The sequence below is a fragment of the Magallana gigas genome, chromosome 7 (genome assembly GCF_963853765.1).
Source record: "Magallana gigas chromosome 7, xbMagGiga1.1, whole genome shotgun sequence".
Lineage (NCBI taxonomy): Eukaryota > Metazoa > Mollusca > Bivalvia > Ostreida > Ostreidae > Magallana > Magallana gigas.
Genome location: NC_088859.1, coordinates 5,704,499 through 5,724,746, shown reverse-complemented (window position 1 = coordinate 5,724,746; position 20,248 = coordinate 5,704,499). Strand labels below are relative to the sequence as shown.

The 20,248-nt window shown below is 31.0% G+C and overlaps 1 protein-coding gene across 1 annotated transcript in view; it reads right to left on the bottom strand.

Annotated features, from left to right (window-relative positions):
- The window catches only part of LOC105322597 (uncharacterized), a 53,045-nt gene that overhangs the window by 13,141 nt on the left and 19,656 nt on the right, over positions 1 to 20,248 (bottom strand). The window contains exons 4-8 of the mRNA XM_066067804.1: positions 8,087 to 8,197; positions 7,901 to 7,973; positions 4,850 to 5,055; positions 3,649 to 3,705; positions 3,452 to 3,538 (exon numbers count right to left, since the gene is read on the bottom strand). Of these exons, the coding sequence (XP_065923876.1) occupies positions 3,452 to 3,538; positions 3,649 to 3,705; positions 4,850 to 5,055; positions 7,901 to 7,973; positions 8,087 to 8,197 (534 nt within the window). The remainder of the gene's footprint in view (positions 1 to 3,451; positions 3,539 to 3,648; positions 3,706 to 4,849; positions 5,056 to 7,900; positions 7,974 to 8,086; positions 8,198 to 20,248) is intronic.

Here is a 20,248-nt window from a genome sequence, read left to right as displayed (position 1 = left end):
TATTTCAATAGTGGTCGTAATGAAGTACACCCCCAACTACTATTGAAATAATTTATCTCAATATTGATATTAATATTTATAATAATATTTATCAATAATTAATTTTTCAATGTACAGCTGGGGGTTTGAATAGAAGTTCTGGCAATTTACAAGATTTTCACTAAAGTGCCAATAATACACATTATTCATAGGAAATGATATGTTTGTAGAAGGAGAAATGTACAGAAAAAATATAAATTTTCAAAGTAATATTTATAAAGAAATGCATTCTAAGCTACAATTGAAAATTTGTTTTTATAGTAGTTGTACTTCAATAGTGTCTGTAAATTGATTTTCAAAATTGAATACATCCTGGAACACTATTTAAATAATTTATTTCAATAGTGGTTGTATTTCAATAGTGGTTGCAAAGTGATTTTTCTAATGAAATGCATTCCCAACCACTATTGAAATAATTTATTTCAATAGTAGTTTTATTTCAATAGTGGTTGCAACATATGGTGCATTTAAGTTTTCCTAATAAATATGAATTAAATATTATCTACAATAAAATTTAAACAAAACTTTTATACAATGAAAACTAGGACGCTGAAATATATCAAAAAGAGTTATAAGATTTTGAATTCCAATACAAAAGTCCTTTAAATATTCAACCGATACATATTCATGCATAATATAAGCTATTACCTTACAGGATCCAATACCTATAAGATATTAGTTATCTGAAAATTTCATATATTCCTCTATCTTTATGCATTAAAATAGTTTTGTATAACTTTTTTACATTCTTTATTTCTCTAGAGTAGGTTCTCTCGAAGAGAAAACGTACCCTAAGTCATGGGTACTTTTCTTCAGGGTACATTTTCTCCTGACACCCGAAGAACACCTCCTAAAAATGTAAAGCTTAACAATCGTTGGACTTTCTAACAGCGTTTCAAGACGAGCTGAACGAATCAGAAAATGAAGTGTCTAAATATTTGAATAAAAAGGAACGCCAAACGTTATGTTTTAACCAAACGATTGAATTTCTATTACTCTCATTAATCAATCTGCTAAATAATCAAACTCATTAGATGATTTCAGAGGTAGCCTCACTCCATAAGAGGCTACCAAGAGGCTACTCCATAGTAACTCAATTGGGGTACTGCGCTGGAATCCTGGTTTCCCCTACTGATTATATAAAGACAATAACCTTAGCGCTAAAATAATTTATCAGAGGCCCGTAAGAGGCCGAGCAATACTCTCTTTTAATGTTGCAAAACTGGTAAATCTTCTTTAATATTCCGAAATTCACCAATGCATAAACAAAGTGTAAAAAGAGATCAATGTGATCAACAGTATGTCCACTTTATCATAAGTACTTAGATATACCAACTAAAATGTTATTATCATATGTCTCTACGTAATAATATAGACAAAAAGGGGGAAAAAGATGAAGGGCGAATTAGTTGCTATACAGGAAATGACCCAAATAATGTAAAGCAAATATTGAGTAATGATTGTACATCATTTTCAAGACCAGCCACTATCTTGGTCAGGAAAGAGAAGTTTTGGCAAGAAATGTATACAGTGAAAGGATATTTTTGATACATTATTATTGAATATTCGTTGTTAAAAAATCAAAAATGATTTTTGAGAATGTTTTACAACCAAAATTGAAAGAAATGTAATTATTGTGCATTGCTGTTTAAGGAAAAATATGATTGTAAAGTCTCTTTCAGAGAGAAATTGTGATATATAAAATTCATATTTCAAATATTTTTTATGAACATTCATTAACTAGCAAAACAATAAAGTACTTTAAATTACAAATACTATGTTCTGATCAATACATCTAGTTGACAAATATTTACTGCATGACAATTATATATGAATGTTAAGAATTCCGGTAAAAATTGGAAGCAAAGTTCACAAATGTTGGTGCATGCTTTATCAATTAACAATTCATAATAAATAACTCTAAATACTATTTTTGCTATTGTAAAACCTCGGTCGGCCATCATGTCATCACCCTCTTTCACAAAATTAAAAAAAAAAAACTGAATCCTCTGTAATGAAATTATCAGACACATTGCCACCATAACGTTTTAAAACGAATGTAAAATTCCCTACCGATGAATTAGTTAGCGAATAATTTGCTGTGTTTATAGAATTATATATACTATATGTATGTGATTGAGTAGTTGGAGATCTAGGTAAACAAATTTCAGTACAATCTAAAACAGCACGTGCATTAGAGTACTGATTTATAAAGGGAAATGGCATATACTTTTTACTTGTCTCCGAAATGGCCATCTCGAAAAATGTCCAAAAACATTATAAAATGTGTTAGATTTATTTGATTTTTTATGCAGGCTAAGACAGACACTAAATTAGTTTTATTGTCATAAACTGATCCCTAGTATCTTCTTGTACCTCTATTAACATATAGGCTTCTGATACAAATGTCTCACTGCTTCCAGTATCACTCTTCTTAGAAATAAACAAACACTTTTGGTTGGTTGCTGGAACCAAAGCTTAAGTGTCTAAGACCCATTCTTTTTAGTATACTTTTGTGGAGAAAAAATTCCCTTTTCTAGATTTTTATAAGCATTCGGTCGCATTTTCCGCACTAACAAAGTATGCCAAAACTTCCTATTTCTACGGTATGCTGAAGAAATTGGTCAATTTAGTGTATGGGTGAGGGGCATTAGCCAGGAACCGAAGAATATTAAAATAACAAATACAGCTTAATAAGACAAACAGACAAAAATTTAAAATCTTGAATAGTTTAATGGTCTGTCCATGATATTGAAGTTGTTATTTCATCTGCACTTCAAAAACTCATTAATGAAAATACTTACATTTAATATTTTTTTATGAATCAGATACCTTTGGAACAATTTATACTTGTCGATAATCGGCGTAACCAATCCGACCGATAGTAAAATACTCGTTGACATCTCTAATTAAAGTCAAGATCTAATAAATGATTTCAGAGTGCCTTTTTGGTGCTAGAATCATTATGACGTCATAATTGATTTGATGAATCTTTTCCAGTATTTTACGGCTTTAAAGGAATTATGTAGAAAATAAAACAATATTTTGACATTCTATATTTAATAATGGGAAAAATAATCCCGGTACCTATATTCAATTTGACATCATTTTAAAGATATTGTCAAGAGCTTGTTTAATGCCATTTTTGGAGAGCTGTAGGCTATCTAGATATATTTCTCAAAAATGGACAAAACTCCGAGATTTGTTATTTTTATCTTTCATATTTCATAGAAAATGGTTGTTTAAAACATGATTTTTCATTGTGTTTACCAAAAATTTAAGCCCCGGTACACCCTATGAAACATAGATATTGTTATGAAGCATTATTAAAGGAATTTATATCGTGAATTTCATAAACCTGTAGGCACCTTTCATTTACTAGATCTTGACCTTCGAATACATTATTACTTACATATATTTGCAATTTCAAGAATCGATTGTTGGTCCGTGGGCAATTCCTGTAGTAGATAGTCATATCCCAATCTTTTAATTTCAGCTTCTTAAAAAAAAACAACAATCACTAAGTTTATCCTGTTTTTTCTATCTTATATTCTTTAAAAGCCATTACAGCTTTTGATTTTATTTCAAAATTTGAACGAAATAACACACCAAGAATTAATAAAGGCATTTCCGCGTCTTCTCTGTTCTTTTTTGTATCGCAAACATCTAGGAACATATAAGAAATATTAAAGAAAGTATTTTACTCTATGCAATGCAAAGTATACAACTAGAGTTTAGACATCACTTACAATATAAATATGTTAATGTTTTGTGCTGATTGGGATTCCTCCTTAATTTCATGATAAACAGATTAAGCAGAATAATAGATTTTTTGGAGTTGATTTTAATCAACTCTCCTATGCAGTTACTCTGGCAAACCGAAAGTGAAACAGTGTTTGGACCTAAGCACAAATCACCACCGCTGACAAGACTACGTTCTTGAAAATAATAGAAAAAGTCGATGTAATGTATGCTGAAGCATTGTTTTTTCAAGGAAACTTATCTATGAACACTTTAAAAAATAGTCAGATTTTATATAATACAAACAAGTTAGATATTTTTGTAGTCTCATGTATTCCTACGCCAGAGTTCAATATAGTCTCGTTCAACCAAACGTTCGGCTGTCTTCGTAAATCTCTGACAAGCAAAGAGGCTCTCTTGCTTGTCGGAAATTAACGGAGACAGCCGAACGTCTGGTTGAACGAGACGAGAGTTCGATATCAATAGTGTTTTGATCCATACAATTTTTAGAATTGTTTCGATTACTAACACATAGTTTAAAATCTATCTTTAAATATTACACAATATGATTCATATGGGGTTTCTCGAATTTCTTGTCAGAAAAGTCTAAAAATCCATATTATAGAAAAGTGCGTAATTTAAATACAGACTAGAAACTAATTGCCATGCAAGATAAGTTGATTTTAAAATTAATGATAATCGATAAAATTGCTCCCGTTAGTACTTCAGTTCTTTGATTGTTTTTACTTTTAATATGCAAATATTGCCACCGTGCCCCTCCTTTACTGAAACAAACCTTTAAGTTTATCGAAATTTAAATACAATTTGAATGAAAGTAAGTGATACTCATTCAAAATTAGCTGAATCGTGTCGCATTGTACAAGAGCTATCAATTCGTTAGTATTTGGACATATTTTCTTCTGAACATTTTTATTAGCTGGAATGAACAATTTTCATCTATATTTGAACTTACACATATAAAACCCACATATTGAAAACAATGAAGTCAAATTATATTACATTTACAAGTCTGAGTATTATGTTTGAAATAAAAAAAATTTGCAATCACCTTTCCAATTAACTTTCTTCCTCTGTATGATTACAGCTACAGCTACTACGAAACATACGACTCCCAAGACAACCACAACACTTGTGGATATAATTATTGTAATTTTATTATAAGTATTGTCAGAGTTTGAAGCTAACGTTTTATTAGCTCTAGAAAAAAACGTAACATCAGTTGTTTCCATTGCTATCGTTACATCAGCTGAACTCCTGTAATCAAACAAAAAAATAACATGTTCAAGCAAAATTTTTTTTTGACGTTTTGAAAAATTGCATGAACAAGGTATTTAAAAATCAAAGAAACAATAGGTTTAAACTGCTTCGCTTAACTTGTTTTTAAATTTTGTTCTATCATCAATCTTCGTCATCACCTACATTTATGTATTATCATCACATCTTATTCATGAAAAACGTCCATTGCTACAAAATAATATCTCATGTTTTCTTCTCTAATCCATTAAGTTAAAAGTTGATCATGAATCGATAGTTTTCTTTTGCGTTTTGGATGACCCTGGGAGAAAGCTAAGATGAATCCTTTTTCCATAATATACATGATGTCGTAGTATACACAATATGTATATATTCTTCCTGCATATTTTGTTGACAATCGGCTCTCTCTCTCTCTCTCTCTCTCTCTCTCTATTTTATTTATTGTACCTACTGCAGTTTACCAATTTAAGTTTAGAAGAGAAAAAGTTTTGATAATAAATTTTGTTCATATATAGAGGTAGTATGATGAATGATTATAGAGCCAGAACAGAAGATGTAGTATTGTTCGCTTCATAAAATATGTTTAATTGAAGCACCTCAATTATTAGATAATCACCAGGATGTCTTACTTACAGATCCATTAATATTTAATGAATTATATGAAGAGAGATAGGGAGTTATACACAAGATATTAAATTTTTAATCTTTAATAATGCAATGTACCAGAAGCTTATGATTTTTTTAGAATTGAAAAATGCAAGCATTTAAGAAAATTGGACAAAAATCTTCCAGTAAAACGATTGTTTATATCTGAAGACAGGTCATGTTTTTTATTTAATTTTTACTGGTAGTTTTTGTAGGAAGGGGTGTGGTTTATGGATGAACTCAATTTAAATTGTTAAATTGGATAAAAATATGCATAACAATAACGGTTTTATTTCATGATTGATTAATCCATAGCTCTTATTGGCTGATATTAATTATGCTAGAGAAATAAATAAGGTATATTCACCTACTCGTGACTAACGATGTGAAAATAACATTTATTTTTCTTCTTTGCTACAATTTGTTATCATTATATTTTTTGTTAAATGAAATTTGCAATTTTCACTGTGTTGGCGATTACTGATGTTAACAAACTAAGTAAAGGCCCCCAGCAATAACTGTATAATATTTACCAAACATATATTAATAACATTTCTTCAATTTTAATGTATAGAATGGTTAATGTGGGTATTTTTAATGCCTCGGCAAAATTTGAAAGTCAAATGATAATAAAAGTTACGATGTAAACTTTGAAATTCTTTGTTCTGTAAACATAGCTCCATATTGTTTACATATATGTTTTTAATTGATATAAGTTACAGTCAAATATTTCATCTTTTGTCAAATATATATATATATATATATATATATATATATATATATATATATATATATATATATATATATATATATATATATATATATATATATATATATATACAGGTTAAATATATCACTGAAAATGAGAGAAACTAACGACCCTGTAGCAATGGATTTTTATACTGACGAACATACAGTTGAGGATTATTCTGTAATAGGTATCGAAAAATTGTACAAATATGAAGTTTACAGAAAGTTCAGAGAAAATTTGTGTAAGAAAAAATTAAATACTTATTTGCCTTTTGGTATCAACAAAAGGGAACATTATTGTCTTTAGACTACATTATTACTAGTTTGTAGAGACACTTTCTATATTTTATGTCACGTTATCTATACATTTTTCATATATTATTTGTTTATGTACTAATTACGGCTATCAATGGGCTTTCTATAGACTCTCACCTATATTTCATATGTTTTTGTAATATTGTTGTATGACGTAACTTGTCAGACTGTATTCATATTGTGACGTCATAGTATATGTTCTACGTTGTGCTGCTATAGACAATAAACACCGACAGATGAAGACCGGTAACACGGTCGAAATATTTTGAAACAGTGTTTTAAAGTTTTTTATTATATATATATATATATATATATATATATATATATATATATATATATATATATATATATATATATATATATATATATATAAAGTTTATGAACTCATTTAATCAGTACCTCGTTTGCCATGAGTCATTATGTCAAAGAAATGGTAAATCCTTACTCTAACTTATTTGTAAATAAATATAACACTTGAGCTTTGTTTACATTACAATGAATTCTTACCTCTGTAATTCTCTCATAACTTGACTTTTAACTTTCAAATTTAGGTCAATCATTATTTCGTTTTATGGATTTTTGAGATGGTTGACAGTTTGTTTTTGTAATTTTCAAGAACATTTATTTTTTACATAAACAGATTTTTAAAAATGATTTCAAATCTTGTCCTGGTTCCTTTAATAAAGAAGCCATTTGACCCTCTTTATTATATCACTTTCATGTAGTTGTATAAGGAGAACATTTTAGGAAATCAAGGACAAATTTTATTGAATGCGAAATTGAGTCTCCAGTCTTAACATTTACCAAAAAAAAAAAAGAGAAAAAATTATGTGAAATTTCATAATAAAATATGATGTGAATTTGATGATGGGAAATAGATGTTGATTACAGTTACGTCTTCTTAAGATAAAGTTTTACAAATTAACTTTTAATGATGTCACTATTCATTTTGTTATATTTAATAAATTAATTTTGCTCATATATTCTTATTAAAGAAATGCTACATTTTTATGTTATATTTTAAAAATGATTTTAAAACGGGGCAAAATATTATAAATCTTTCCCCTCTTTCAGTAATTAGACATTATTCTAGCTAGAGACGTACGAACAAGGAGGGGAAAAGAACATTACTTACGTTTTGTTTGATCGGCAAGATGAATCAGCAATGTAGCAGCGATCATAAGGATCAATTTCCATACATCTTGGGACTATTAAAAAACAAATAGTTATACCTTCTCTCTCCTTGGTTTTTCTCTCTCGTTAAACAACATATACAATAATATACTTTGAATAATTAAAGTTGGTAAAAGGCTAAACTTACATTTATAAGTTTCATCACTTTGATATAACATATCTGGGCATCCATCGTCAAAAGTTGTACAGTTGTAACCATTCACAATATTTTTTTCTTGTACATATACCATACATAGTCCTTAAATGTAAAATGATAAGAGGCCCAAGGGCCATATCGCTCACCTGAACAAAAGTGTTATCATTCTATTTTGATTTGTTTAATTATGAAACATTTTAAAATTATTTTAAACACTATAAATTTATATTAAGATCTAAGATGAATCAGCTGACACATCTTATTATCCTAGGCTTCAACGTATTAAAAATAATAAATTGGACTACATGTATAAATACCTTTCTTTATACAAATGTACATTAAGTTTTTCTCAATCTATGAATTAGCTGTCATTCGGATTTAGCTATTGGTCTACAATAATATTTCAATAAGATATTGAAAGAAAATAGTAAAATTCAAGAGAAATTGGAAATTTGTTTATTCAAACCAATACCATTTGTAATTAAACTGATCTCAAACAAAGTAATATTAAGTTGGAAAATGTAACAAATTTGAACAAAGTCCAGGTTGCTGTGAAATGGTTTTGTTCATTTACTAATCTTATAAAGGCTTATCAATTACATGTACTCATAATAAACTGCAGTATTTAGTGAAATTTCAATTCTAAATTTTTTCTGACCGGGATAACCCTTATTTAAATCAGGATTGGTTCAAATTTGATAAACTGCAATTTTTCCAAAACTTGGCAATTTCGTTTCATTTTCTTTGTAATATGTCATTGTTTGACTAGTGCTTTAATAGTCCTATATTTGTTATTTGGATTTGATCCACAGAATAATAATTTGAATATTCAGGTAAAAAAAAATAAAGACCTTACCATACCATCTTTGGCATATATGTATTCATAATTATATTACACATCCATTGGGACCATTTTCAAGCTCTTAAATACATGCATGTATTGGCAGTCAAAAAATTATCATATTGTACTTAAAAATTAAAAATATATTATATGAAAGCCGATATTAGTCTCTGTTTTGTAAAATCATATTTCAAAAAAAGGTTTTTAATCGATCCATCAAATAAATGTTTGGTGTATCAAGTCACCTTAACCGTTTTTCATTACTACATTGTAAAAAAAAACTAATCGTTGTAAATAAAATCATTTTTGGCAACAAATTTTGTAATAATACACTTGTGTGTGTTTTATTAATAAATCTTTGTAATTCAAGCTTGTAAAATAATGACTTTTTTGCTTCTAAGTTGAGCTGGAAACCCATCTTAGGGCCCAAGCATGGATTTGGGAGTCACAGTTTTAAAATGTCAAATCTACAATATCTTTCGATTCTTGAATAGAAATCTCCCATATTGTAGTATTGTATTTTTTAAGTAGAACATATCTAAAAAAAATTCCCTACACATATATTTTAATTTTGATCTTTTAACCCTTTCAGGGGGCACTAGATTAGTCCATGGGCACGGTTTTTAAACTTGGAAATCTACACAATCTTAAGGGGCTTTCATTGTGATCTAACTATTTGTATCATTTAAGTTCTAGAAAAAATGATTTCTATGTCAAACTTGGAACCCCTCTTTGGGCCTCAGTAATGGTCCAGGGGTTACATTTTTTTTTAACAAATTAGAATCTACACTGTTTTTGAGAGCTTGCATAGTAATTTTGCAAATTATAGCTTTGTATTTCTTGAGCAAATTTTTAACATTTTCTCTATATATTTCTTTATTTCAATTTAAACCCGTCTTTGGGCCCCAGTAATGGCGTTAGGGTCACGGTTTTAACAATTTAAAATCTACGCTCATGATGCTTGCATAGTAATCTCACAAATTATACCACTTTAGTTCTTGAGAAGACGATGTTTAAACTTTTGTCCTTTTCTGAACCCCTCTTAGCGCCAAAGAATTGATCCAGGGGTCACTGTTTCTACAGTTTAGAATCTACACTATTTGAGGATGGTTGCATAGTAATCTCACAAATGGAATCACTCGAGTTGCTGAAAATTTATTTTTTTTAAATTTACCATACATATGCATATTACTATGTTAATCTTGAAACCCCTCCTGGGCCCCATTATTGGTGTAGGGCTCGCGATTTTAAAAATTTAAAATCTACACTATCTGAAGATGTTTGCATTATGGCACAAATGGAAGCAGTGTAGTATTTTTTAAAAAAGTATTTATTTTCTAGTCCTAGTTCATATGTTTTAAGAGAAACTTCGAACCACCCTTTGGCTCCCAGTATTGGTTCAGGGGTATTTTAACAACTTATAATTTAGACTATCTGAGGATGATTGCACAGTAATTTCACAAAATTTATCAGTGTAGAGTTTTAGAAAAAAGATTTTTAATTAATTTCCTTACGTATTTCTATGTTAAGCTTTGAACCTCTACTTAAGCCCAAGCATTGCTCTATGGGTTCACGGATTGAACACTTTAGAATCTACACTATCTGGGTGTGTTTGCATAGTAATCCCACAAATTGTAGCTTTGTAGTTCTTGAGAAGAAGATTTGTACACGTGTTACGAAAATTATTTCTCACATCCCAATACATATTCCCTGTTGAGAAAAAGTCCAATAAACCATATCAAGAAATGAATTTCTGTTTCCTTGTTACAGCGCTTTTATTCCCGTGATTTTATTCTCTGCTTAAACTGCTTTGCTCAAATTATGGTGGGTATTTGAATGTTCGTGTCATGACGTTATAAACATCGGTCCATATGCCAATAAATAACGAGCTCAGCTGTTTGCACAGTCAGTTGGGTTCTGCACTTGTGCAGATCTGCCACGGCAGAGCAAGGTCTACCTCTGACTCCCAGTTCTGGGATTGACGATGAATAATTCTATTTATTGTTAATTAGGATTAGCTGATGAAATTCATTGTTTATTCAATCAGTTTATTATACTCAAGTTTATAGGCAATATATAAAGTGGGAGGATTATAGGGAGGGGATTTCTGCACGGTTTTGCGGGATATAGAAATTTATTTGTTATAGGTTTTGATGCATACTATCCATAATATTTTTATTGCCATCCCATCAAGTTTGGGAATACATTAAGTGATTTTATATATAAATTCCCAGAGTCAGGATTGGCATTATTCAATAAATTGGAAATATCCTTATTTTATTTAAAACCTGACTTTGAGTTTTCTTTAATGCCAATACACAGATTTGGGAGACCCACAAGTTGCGAAAAACATCCTGGATTAATAAGATAAAACCAAAGTTTGGTATAATATAATTTATATAAGCGGTATACCCAGCAAAATCACAACATTGTTGTGAGCAGTGGGATACTTAAACCGCAACATTAGTGTCAGAAGCGGGATACTTAAAATGCAACATTGTTGTGGGAAGTGGGATATTAAAAATGCAACATTGGTGTCAGAAGTGGGATGTTAAAAAACGCAACACACATTTCCCTATATATTTCTAAATTAATCTTTAAACCTTTCTTGAGGCCACAGCTTGGTCCGGGTTTACAATTTGAACAGTTTAGAATCTTCACTATATAAACAAGCTTTGGTGTAAATATTAATCGTCATTTCTTGTGCAGAGGTTCTTGAGAAGATTTTTAAGGCATATCCTGTTTTTACTGTTTCGAGATTATCCATCTCTTAAAAAGGGTTTTTCTCTTTATTTTAACAATTTAGAATTTCCTTCCCATAAGTATGATTTGAACTAACTTTGGTTAAATTTGGCCAAGTGGTTCAAAACTGTTGAACGTTTCTAAGCAAATGGTCATACAGACAAAAATACAGACAGACGGACGACGGACAACAGGTGATCAGAAAAGCTCACTTGAACCAAAAACAAAGCATATATAAATCATGACAAAATATGAATACGTTTTATACTGGTTCTTTACAGTAGACATTTATAAATTATTTCTGATTTTTGACTTCAATGAATCAAATAACATCGTTTCAACATTACAGGAAGTGCTGTAATTTATAGGCATTCCAATTCATTTGTCCCGTTCTTTAGTCTAAAAGATCAACTACATGTAAATTACTTAAGTTAGTTGACTACTATTTATGAGATATACATGTAGGTGTAAAATCATATGACATAACTCTAATTTCTATTTAGTTCAGGCGACCGTTGCTGATATAGAGAGGTATTACATGTCTAGGAACTTTGATAATTAAATTGTGCCCATTAGTTTTATTTTAATAAATCAAGCTTTTAAAAACGGCTTCAAAAATTGCTTCATTTTTAATATCTAAAAAGCATGCTAATAAGTTATCTAGAGCTACAATCTATGGGAAATACAATTTAAAGATATGCAGAAAAACGAAAAAATAAAAATTAAATCTGCTTGGTTCGATTTTATATCAAAATTTTGTGTACGCTTTGAACGATGGTTATGCTAAGTATGTGAATGATTATAGACATTGCAGTAATTTTCCCGGTCAATTAAGCCAAATTCCAATGAAAAAAATATGTACAAAATTTGTTAACAAAACAAGCTACAAAAAAGGGTATTGCGTTATTTCGCCTCATGTTAAAATTTGCCCCTGACGTAGAGACCGCAATGGTTGTATTAAGACTTCGACATCACTATAAATAAAGGTCATACTGTTCATGTAAATTAAATCAAAGTACTGAAGAACTGACGGGAGTTGATTTTGTCGATGTTTATTTATTTTAAAATCAATGATATGTTATTTTGCATGACAAGTACATGTAGTTTCTAATTTGAATTACGCACATTTTTATAATATGAATTTTTGGATTTTTTCAGCAAGAATGTCGAGAAACCCCCATGTTAAATAATATTTAAATATAAAATTAATTCAATCAAACTATGTACAGTGGAGCCTCAGTTATCCGGACGCTTTCGTTCCCAAGTTGAATCGTCCGGATAGGTGAAGCGTCCGGATATCTGAAATGTGTCTATTGTTGTCATGAATGATAATGTATTTGTATGCAATGGCTCCCAGTGTTGATACTAGTTTTTTTTTTGCCTTTCATACCATATAGCAACACATGCTAGAGTGAACGATTCTAAGAGATAAAGAACTCTGCTTTATTTTATTATTTTGTCATGAAATATTAACCGGACAATAATGATAACCGAATCTAGCTGAATTCTTTCTGTCTAAGTGTGATATGTGTGTGATACACTATTGTTCGCAATTTTCCAATATTTGAAAGTGATTTGGGAAGTCAGTGTATTTAAACAAGCTACTCATGAGGGTCTAGCACGTAAAAAAGGTGTGAAACTTAATTGACAGGGGTAATCTTTTGTACTGAGTAGGGTATCATCAAATTTTACCGTCCGGTTAAATGAAGCAAGATTAGTAGTAAATTAGTGTTTTGTGGTAAAAACAGACCGTCCGGATCCGGAACGCGAAATTCCGGATAAATGAGACAAAATAACGTATAAAAAATCTGTTCCCAAATAAAATCGTTCGTAAACTGAAGCGTCCGGTTATCTGGCGTCCGGATATCTGAGGCCCCACTGTATCAGTAATAGAAATGTTCCTCGAAAATTGTATGGATCCAAGCAATATTGAACTCTAGTCTCGTTCAACCAAACGCTCGGCTGACACCGTAAATCTCCAACAAGGATTTACGGAGACAGCCGAGCGTCGAGTTGAACAAGACTAAATTGAACTCTGGCGTAGGAATACAAACGACTACAAAAATATATAAATTGTTCGTACCATTTAAAATCTGACTATTTTCAAGGTATTTACAAATAAGTTTCCTTGAAAAACAATGCTTTAGCATACATTAGATCGAATTTATCAATTATTTTCAAGAACTAAGTCTTGTCAGCAGTAATGATTTGTGCTGAGGTCCAAACACTGTTTCACTTTCGGTTTGTCTGAGTAACTGCATAGGAGAGTTGATTAAAATCAACTCCCAAAAATGACATATGTACATTTTGTTCGCTAATATTTCTGAAGTTTGCCTTGTTTACAATCGATGCATAATATGCAGGTTGAAATAACCAATCATCCAGGGGAAGAAACCAAACGATTCCCATTTTTAAACATTCCCGTGATGCATTTTGGTTTGTTTTTTTGTTTACCCAAAAAGAAATTATTCTATTGACTTTAAATATTTCTGACTTTGAAATGATATCGATTCTGCTGGTGTAAATAGGGGAAAGTTCATAAATTTCTAGGATAGCTGGATAGTATGGAAAATTATTTGATACTGTAAGAACAAAGAAATCGGACCAAGCAGCTTTAAATGTTGCGATCGTATTCAATCGCTAAAATATTAAGACCTGGTATAACCATTGAACCATTTATTTCACATTCGAGTGTATGCAAAAATGTCACTGCATCAATAAAGGAACTTATACATGTATTTTAATAAAAATACTTATAAAATAACTAAATAATCAACGTAGTCGATTCATATTTGTTTTTTATCTAATTTGTTGTCACGAAATAAAATTAGTTCCAATGAAATAAAATTCATTCCCACAAGTAAATGTTGTTCACACGAAATAAACGTCGTAGTCACGAATGAGAGTCTTCGCCATGAAATAAAATTCATTCCCACAAAATAGAGTCATGGAATAAATTTCGTTGCCACGAAATAAAAGTCCTTCCCACAAAATAAAAGTCGTGGCCATGAAATAAATTTCGTTTCCACGAATAAAATTTGTGGCCACAAAATATATTTTGTTCCCACGAAATAAATTCCGTTCCAACGAATTCTTTTTATTCAAATGAAATTATATTTGAAGGGATTTGTCAAATACTACGTCTCGGGTTTCTTCTTCAATATTAAATAATTCCCTCGAAATACACAGCAAAATGTGCTACATATGTTTTTCATATGTTAAACATATGTTAAACATACGTTTCTTCACATATGTGAAACGTATAAAAACACCACGTATGTTTCACATTCGAATTTAAACCCATGTTTTACATACGTTTTACGTATGTTTAACATATGTTTTTTTTTTATTTCAATATGTTTAACATTTGTTGCTAACCATATGTTTCATATGTTAAAATCTACCCATTTATATGTACTAAGGAATAAACTAAAATTCTTTACATTAAATTACCTAGTAAGATTTTACAAAAACAAAAATCAAACAAAGAACTACAATAACACACATGTTCAGATCACATTCAATTTAATTTCAAACAGCTCCATTACAAAATCAGTCTTCAAATCGTCAAAATCATCTTCAAAATTTTCAGGTTGTGAAAAAGAAGATAATTGTATTTGTAAATTCAATAACATCATATATTCTACATTTGCAATAAATCTAATTAAAAAAAACAATCCTAGCTGTACATTAATATGGTGATACATAAACCATAAAAAGCATATTGGATTGTCTGAAATTTTATACATGAGAGAGAGGGGGGAGGGATACACAGGCAGAAAAAGAGAGAGACAGGCAGTCAGACAGAGAGTTGGTGGCTATATAGAAAAGGCAGAAAAGTAAAAATTTTACACAGGTATAAACCGTTTACCGTCTGTGTATATTCAGCCTCGCTGCCAGATTTCTGCCCAACTATAATTGAAAAAAAAATTATGCATAAAAATTGTTTACCAATCAATTAGCTGTTCGTTTTCTGAAATATTTTATAATTGTGTAATTCAACTACTGTATTTAACTCACTAGCATTTCTTTTACTATAGCTAACGTTAAACCTTTAAATCTTTTATCAACATAATTAACGCAATCATTTTATACTGGTTGCACTCCAGCAGTTCTTTCTAAAAACCACATTGAAGTTCGTCGATCGTTTATCGTCTTTCAACCCGAATTTTCCCGTTATGTTCCCTCTATTACTACCGACCATTGTATGATACAATTTTAAAATGCGAGTAAATTAAAACACTTACCTTTAGCTAGGCCAATTTACCCTGCAGCTTGATCTTCTGCTTCCATGACGTAAAAATGTGACGTAAATTTGTGAACGACAAAATTAAAGCCAATTCCGTATTAAATCCGGATTTGTTATTTAATCAATATATAAAGAAAATACATGGCTTCAGTTAATTTATTAATTCAGTTATACATCCATTCATTACTACATGTAAAGTTCGAGCCATTTACAAACATGTATAACATGCGCGGATCTAAAGGGAGGGGGGAGGGGGAGGGTCACGGCCAAACACCACTCCCTGAATGTATAATAGCAAGGTTTTTCTTCACACATGTATCTCACGTTTTAAAATAAAGTATGAAATACATATAGAAAAATACACACATGTATAACATATGTGTAACGTATGGGAAAAGTAACATATGTTACACATGTGTGTATGTATACATGCATTTATACACACTTGTTTACCATATATTTTTGAACTGTTTAACAGGTGTTGAAACATCACGCATGATTAACATATGATACACATGAGTTATACGTATGTTTGATCATGACATATGTGAAACATATGTGGCACATTTTGCTGTGTAAACATTGTTTAAATAGAGACAATATGATATATAAATTGCATTTTCTTTTTGCTTTTTGTTGCACATATATCAGTTTGAAGTTCCTCCAAACAGCTTTCGAATTTCCTTCAAAACGTTTACCGATCTCGATGGAAAATTGGTTCACGCATGCGCACATCCTGGTTATAATGCCTGGTTACGTAATATAAAATATTACCTATTCTATACATCCGGTCCTACGATCGGCTTACGCGGGCGAACCTTCCCCGGGCAAATGAAGCAACAAGCCGGGTTACCAAATGCTAATCGGCGCATTCGGCGTACGCCGGTTTGACAAGAGAAGTCTACGATGTCAATGTTATAATTAATTATTACGGAATTCATGTAATTTTAACAAATTCATGGATTGTTATAACAAATTATACAATTATTTTAATTTTAAATCCGATTTTACAAATTTAACTATCTTGGCAGCGATGTCGTTATTTTAATTTTAATTTGTTTAAACAAATATCAAACTTTGTGAAAACGAATTCAGAAAATTTGTTATAAAAGATTAAATTCGTTATAATGAATTCCTTGATTTTGTTATAACAAAATTTGATTCGTTATAACGGATTCAACAATTTGTTAAAACGTTTTAAAATCTTTTTATCAAACTCAAGAATTCGTTATTTCTAATTCAAAATTTTTTTTATCGGACCTTGGGCCTGCTTTTTTCATTGGGGTGTTATATCATTTTACGGAAGCCCATTAATACGGAAGCCCATTTAGGACCTATCAAAATATTTTTAATTTGATATAACGAATTCTTGAATTCGTTAAAAACGAGTTTCAATCGTTATAACAAATTGTTGAATCCGTTGTAACGAATAAAATTTGTTATAACAAATTTTAAGAATTCGTTTTATCGAATTTAATTTGTTATCACAAATTCGATGAAATCGTTTATTTAAATTTTTAAATCTGTTTTAACAAATTAAATTTGAAATAACGAATTCTTGAATTCGTTTTTTCAAAGTTTTAATTCGTAATTTCGGTTTTTTTAAATCGGTCATAACATATTTTCATACCCCTTACTATATCGGCTTTGCTAGAATTCCTACATAGATAGAAACAAAATATTTAAGAACTGCTACATATGTAGCAACGCATTTTCACCAAAAATACCATGCAGGACATACATATTTGTTTCGACGGGTTTCTGCCCAAAATCCCAAAAATTGTTTAGTTAATGCTTTTAATCAATGAGCATGCTGATTTATTAAAGGGTACCTGCAGCCCAGCCAATGTTGAACTTATGTCATAGAATTTATTTACCTGAATTTAATGCAAAAACCGCATCGAAATCGATGCAAAAATAATGGAGTTACGCCTCTTCAAATGCCTATTTTTACCTGCTTTTAGAAATCTATTCAAGAGAAAATGAAATTAGGTAAAAACGTGGCTTCAGAGACGTCACGAGGTTAACACGAAGGAAATTTCCTTACAAAGCCATACAAAATAAATTCGATTTTACAGCAAAAATGATTGATATAGGTCTGATAATTTGACGTATCTAGTTATTTTAAGTATCGTTGATTTAGAAAAATGTATCCGTAATTATTTTGTTACAGTCAGATTTCTATTTAAACCATTTTAAAATTTACTATTTTAATCGCGTTTTACCGATGAATACGATATCTTTAAACGCTTGCATGGGCAGATTTATGTTCATTATTCATATTTATTTTGGTCGGTGCGTGTCCAAACCCAATAAAGCTTAAAGAGCTTTATGATAGATATGATTAGCTGCAGGACTGTAGCTCCCGGTCTGAAAAAATTCGGATGGACGACCCGGAGGCTACCATAGTAAAAAAAAACTGCAATTTACGGCGCACAAAAAAGCGCTAGTTTTGGACTTATTGACCTAATTTTCACAAAAACTCTGCAAAAATAATTAGTACCATTAAATTCTTCAGCCAATTTACTACTGATATCGTCACTTTACTTGCCTCAGACTTTCTCTGAAACATGATAACCGACATCGGAAAAGAAGTGTTAATTTACATCGAGATCGAGAGTCGCCATTTTTAAATGTAAACAAACTCGCACAACTTTAATTTACAGGACTGGTGATGGTGTTTAAAAGACTATTAGAGGCAGGTGAAGTGGTGATATCTGTAGTAAAATATCCGAGGAATTTTTTGGGATCAAGTATTTGTAGAGAATATGTTCGTAAATGAGATTAAAGAGCCCAAAACTACCACATTTTTTGTGCGCAGTAAATTGCAGTTTTTACTATGGGAGGCACTGTAGCTCCCAGGTCGTTCATCCGAATTTTTTCAGACCAGGAGCTACTGTTTTGAAGCTAAGATTTGATATGCACGCTCCGACCGAAATGATCACCTCATAATATTCAACGAATCATGTCTTTCTGCTTATATTTATATTATTTCCAATTTCTACACCTCAAAACAACATTTTAAAACCACTGGTTTTTTTTTTTCATGCATTGCACATGTTATGTATTATTGCAGCAAATATCGTTTCTCAGTTATGCTGTAGGATACGCCCATTTTGTGTCACTTATTTTTTATGAAATTATTGGGCTATAGGTTTCAAAATCGATTTGAAATGTTATCACAGTAAAGGACACTTGAAAAATATAAATATGATTTTGTATATGAAATAGCTAGGCATTATAACCAGGATGTGCGCATGCGAGAACCAACTTTGCATCGGGATTGGTAAACGTTTGAGAGGAAATTCAATAGCTTCTTGGAGGAACTTCGAACTGATGAAGGTGCCAAAAAAAACCCACAAACAAACCAAAAAACAAACAAAAGAACGCGTTTTTTATATCATATAGTCATTCAAAGTGATAAGAATGGTATGTGCCTTTGGTTTAAACTAGAATATATGCGAAGACAATAAAGGCAATGTTACAGGAAAACAATAGACACGTAGCTTCAAACGGGTGAGTGGGTGGCGGTGGCAGGGAAGGGCCTGTCCCCATGCAGTTCCCCCCTTTCCTTTCAATTTCGGAGCATGTAAAAAATTGAAACTGGGAGGAAATAATCAGTAAAATTTAAAAGTTTGAGGTAAACTTAGCATTTCTACAACAACCGGCCCCACGGCGTTCGATTTTCGAATTTTTGAACAAGATTTTTTTTTTGCAAGTCAAGAATTGTTGGCGATTCTCCCATCCCACCACTTTTTTATGCGGAAATTTTGTATACGAGTTGACCTGTACACGAGTTGGTGTGTGTACGACTTGACCGGACACCCTTCTTTTCACTTTTTTACGATGCCACCTGCCTGAACAAAATATCACGGTTTCCTTACATATACCAGTAAGAAGAATTGGGTTTCTATTTAAACCAATATTACTGTATCTCATACAAACACCTACGCTTAGATTCAATATGAAAAAATCCACCCAGGGTCTCAAAACTTATACCAAATGTCAATGTGTCCTTGTGCTGATCACCAGGGTCTGTTTACCCATCACCTGGGTCTCAATACCTATAACAATATAGGTTTTGAGACCCTGGTAATGGGAACCCAGACCCTTGTGATATGTATACTGACCTTGGTGATATGCATTAAGACTCTGGTGATGGGTTTACTGACTTGGTGATGGGCACACAGACCCGGGAGATACGTTCACTGGCTCTGGTAATAGATATAGACATCCTGATAATTATAATACTGACCCAGGTTATGGGTTTGTATACCCTGGTGATACAAACACTGACCCTGGTGATACGTACACTGACCCT